General features: G+C 63.8%; 1 protein-coding gene across 1 annotated transcript; it reads right to left on the reverse strand.

Moving 5' to 3' along the window:
- Positions 1–1,429: 1,429 nt before the first annotated feature.
- LOC126232420 (uncharacterized) lies at positions 1,430–2,209 on the reverse strand. The gene has a single exon (XM_049942680.1). It carries the CDS (start codon positions 2,207–2,209, stop codon positions 1,430–1,432), a length of 780 nt encoding a protein of 259 aa, XP_049798637.1.
- Between the last annotated feature and the right edge of the window lie 488 nt (positions 2,210–2,697).

Genomic DNA, 2,697 nt, shown 5'->3' on the forward strand with positions numbered 1-2,697 from the left:
GCTTGTCGGCCGAATGGGTGCGGGAATAGAGGCAGCGTCGGCACGGAGAAGCAAGCAAGAAGGAAGGACGCACGCGCGCTGCGGCGTTTGGCGCGGTTTGCGGCTGGCGCCTTTGGTGGCAACGGCCGGGACAAGCAGCGGTGTATGGTGGTGTGCGGGGCGGACAGGGGCGGCGGCGGTGGTGGACTGGGAGGAGGCGAGGCGGCGCCGACGGTGGCGTGTGGTACGGCGAAAACGGGACGGACGGACGGCGGATGTTGGAGAGGCGCCGCGCACGCAGACACATGGAAGGAAGGAAGGAACGAACGCAAGGGAACAAATGGAGGGGGCGAATGTGGAGATGCGGGCAGGCGGTGGTGTTTGTGGGCATGTGGTGGGGAGAAGGGCGGGGGCGGGAGGACAGAGGCGAGGCGACTGCGTGCTTGCTCGCTCGCTCGCGTGTCTTTTGTTTTTGTGTTTGTTTTTCCATCGTTTGGTCGCCTTGGAGCCTGTCGGTCCCGTCCGTGTGTGGCCACGCTTCGGGTGCGTGTATGTTTGTACGTTTCGTTTGTTCGTCTTCTGCAGCAGAGGCGGTGCGCGGCAGTGGGAACGCCTGCCTGGCGGCTGGGACGGCCAGCAAATGCGGTTGGATGGGCGGCCACAGCACCGCACCTGTGCCCAAGGAGGCGACGCTGGCGGCGGGGCCCCCTCGGATGCGGCCGGCTGGGGGCTGTGTGCGCTGCCGCTGCCGCTGCCGCCGCCGCCGCCGCCGCCGCCGCCGCCGCCGCCGCCGCCGCCGCCGCCGGTGCTGGTGCTGGTGCTGGTGCAGCAGCAACAACGACGAACAACGAGTAAGCAAGAAGAGGACGAAGCGGATGGCTGGTGGGTGAGTGCATTTATTTAGGCGGTCGACAAGGCAGTGCGTGATGTGGCGTTGTGACGGGGGTTTGCTCACGTGGCCTCGTTTGTGTTGATGCGCAGGAAGATGAGATGCGGGCAGACGCAGACGCGTACAGAGAGACGAGCCCGGTCTGCAGCAGGATGTGTGGCGCGGCGCGCCGAGTGCAGAGCAGCGCGCGCCGCCTGGGCCGGGCTGGGCCCGCCCGGCGGCGGGCCGCGCTGTTGTCGCGGACGTGAGCGCCCCCTGGCGGGTGGTCGGAGGCGGCGCGGTGGACGTGTGTCCGGTTGGCCAGTGCACATTGCGAGTGGCTGGCTGGCGGTCGGCGGCGAGACGGGAGAGGAGGTATGTGTCGCGGGCGCCTTTGCTGCGCTGCGTCGTTGCGTGCCTGGGCGTGCGCCTGTCGACTGTGTGTGACTGTGTTGGGCGTTGTGCCACGTACGTGTGTGCTCGGCCGAAGGCGTCGGAAGAAAAAGAGAGAGAGAGACGGGCGGGAAAGTGGGTCGGTGTGCGTGCGTCGCCCGTGATGCGATGATGTCGCGTCATGTCATGTCATGTCTTTGCGAAACGGCTGCCGAGAGGTGTGTGGTGGCGAGCGGGAATGTGCGTTTGGTGGTTGCCGGCCGGCCGGCAGTTGTTGGTGGTTCCTCCTGTGTGGTTGTTTGTGCTGCTTTGATGGCAACGTGGAAGGACGCCGGTTTTTCCGTGCCTTGCGTGTGGTTGTGTCGACGGTGACTGGTTGGGGGTGTGCGCCGATGCACGTGCCATGTTGTTATGTTTGGGTCGTGAGTGTGTTTTTGGCTGTGTTGTTGTGTACGGGAAGGGGGAGAGAGGAGGAGGCGGCGGCGGCGGCGGCGGCGGCGGGGGTGATAGTGCGTGCAGTAGTGCCGTTGCGACGGGCGTCGGGTGGAGCCGTGCGTAGTGGCGGAAAGGTGTAGGTTGCGGGAAGCGAGCCCGTCGCGTGTCGTCGTCGACGACGGGGTCGCGTGCGCTGTGAATCGAGAGTGGCGGGAAAGGGGCAGCGTGCCGCTGTGTCGTGGTCGTTAGCAGAGGCCTGTGTGCCTGTCCGTTTGTTTTCTGTCGGACGCTTGGTGCGAGGTGTTTGTTTTGTTTTGTTGCCGCCGCCGCGGTTGTTTTTGTTTGTCGGCTGTGCTGTGTCGGTGGGTCGGCGAGCTGTTTTGCGGTGCGTGAATGTGTTGGTGCAAAAGTGGCGGCGGCGTCATGGCTGCGACCGCGACGAGCCGCGGGCGCGCCATTGATGATGTTGAACACAGAGCGGCTGTGTGCAATGGGAGGCCTTGTGTACGGGTAGCGGTGTTGTCGTACGTGCATCCGGCCCGGTGCGGAAAGCGCCGTTGCGGTTGCGGGTTGCCTCTGGTCGCGACGTGTGGTGCTCGGCTTTGTGGGTTTTTTTGGTGCCCCTTTGGCCGGTGGGTGGTGTTTGTTGTTTTGTGTGTGTGTGTGTGTGTGTGTGTGTGGTCGGTCTCTTTGGCGCTCGGTATATATCTGCCTCCTGCTCGGTCTTGTTGTCGACGTCGTCTGTAGTTTTTTGCGGCTTGCCGACGACCGACCGACCGAACTACTACCTACCTGTGACAGCTACGTGTGGCGCCCGAAGGTGAACGTAACGTGACCTCGGCGCCCTTAGCCTAACCTAAGATGTCCGGCCGTAAGGTAGGTGCGGCCACCTGACGCCTCACGTCCGAACGCTTAACCTAACTTTGACGCCTAACCTAACTTTAACCCTTAACCTAACCCACGTCCACCTAACGTAACCTAACCTAACCCAAGCGACGCCAACCCTAACCTAAGGTGTTGTA

The sequence above is a fragment of the Schistocerca nitens genome, unplaced genomic scaffold, assembly GCF_023898315.1.
Source record: "Schistocerca nitens isolate TAMUIC-IGC-003100 unplaced genomic scaffold, iqSchNite1.1 HiC_scaffold_498, whole genome shotgun sequence".
Classification (NCBI taxonomy): Eukaryota; Metazoa; Arthropoda; class Insecta; order Orthoptera; family Acrididae; genus Schistocerca; species Schistocerca nitens.

Bases quoted from the DNA above. Each gene is read 5' to 3' on its own strand.
- LOC126232420 (XM_049942680.1), bottom strand. From the start codon at position 2,209: ATGCACGTACGACAACACCGCTACCCGTACACAAGGCCTCCCATTGCA.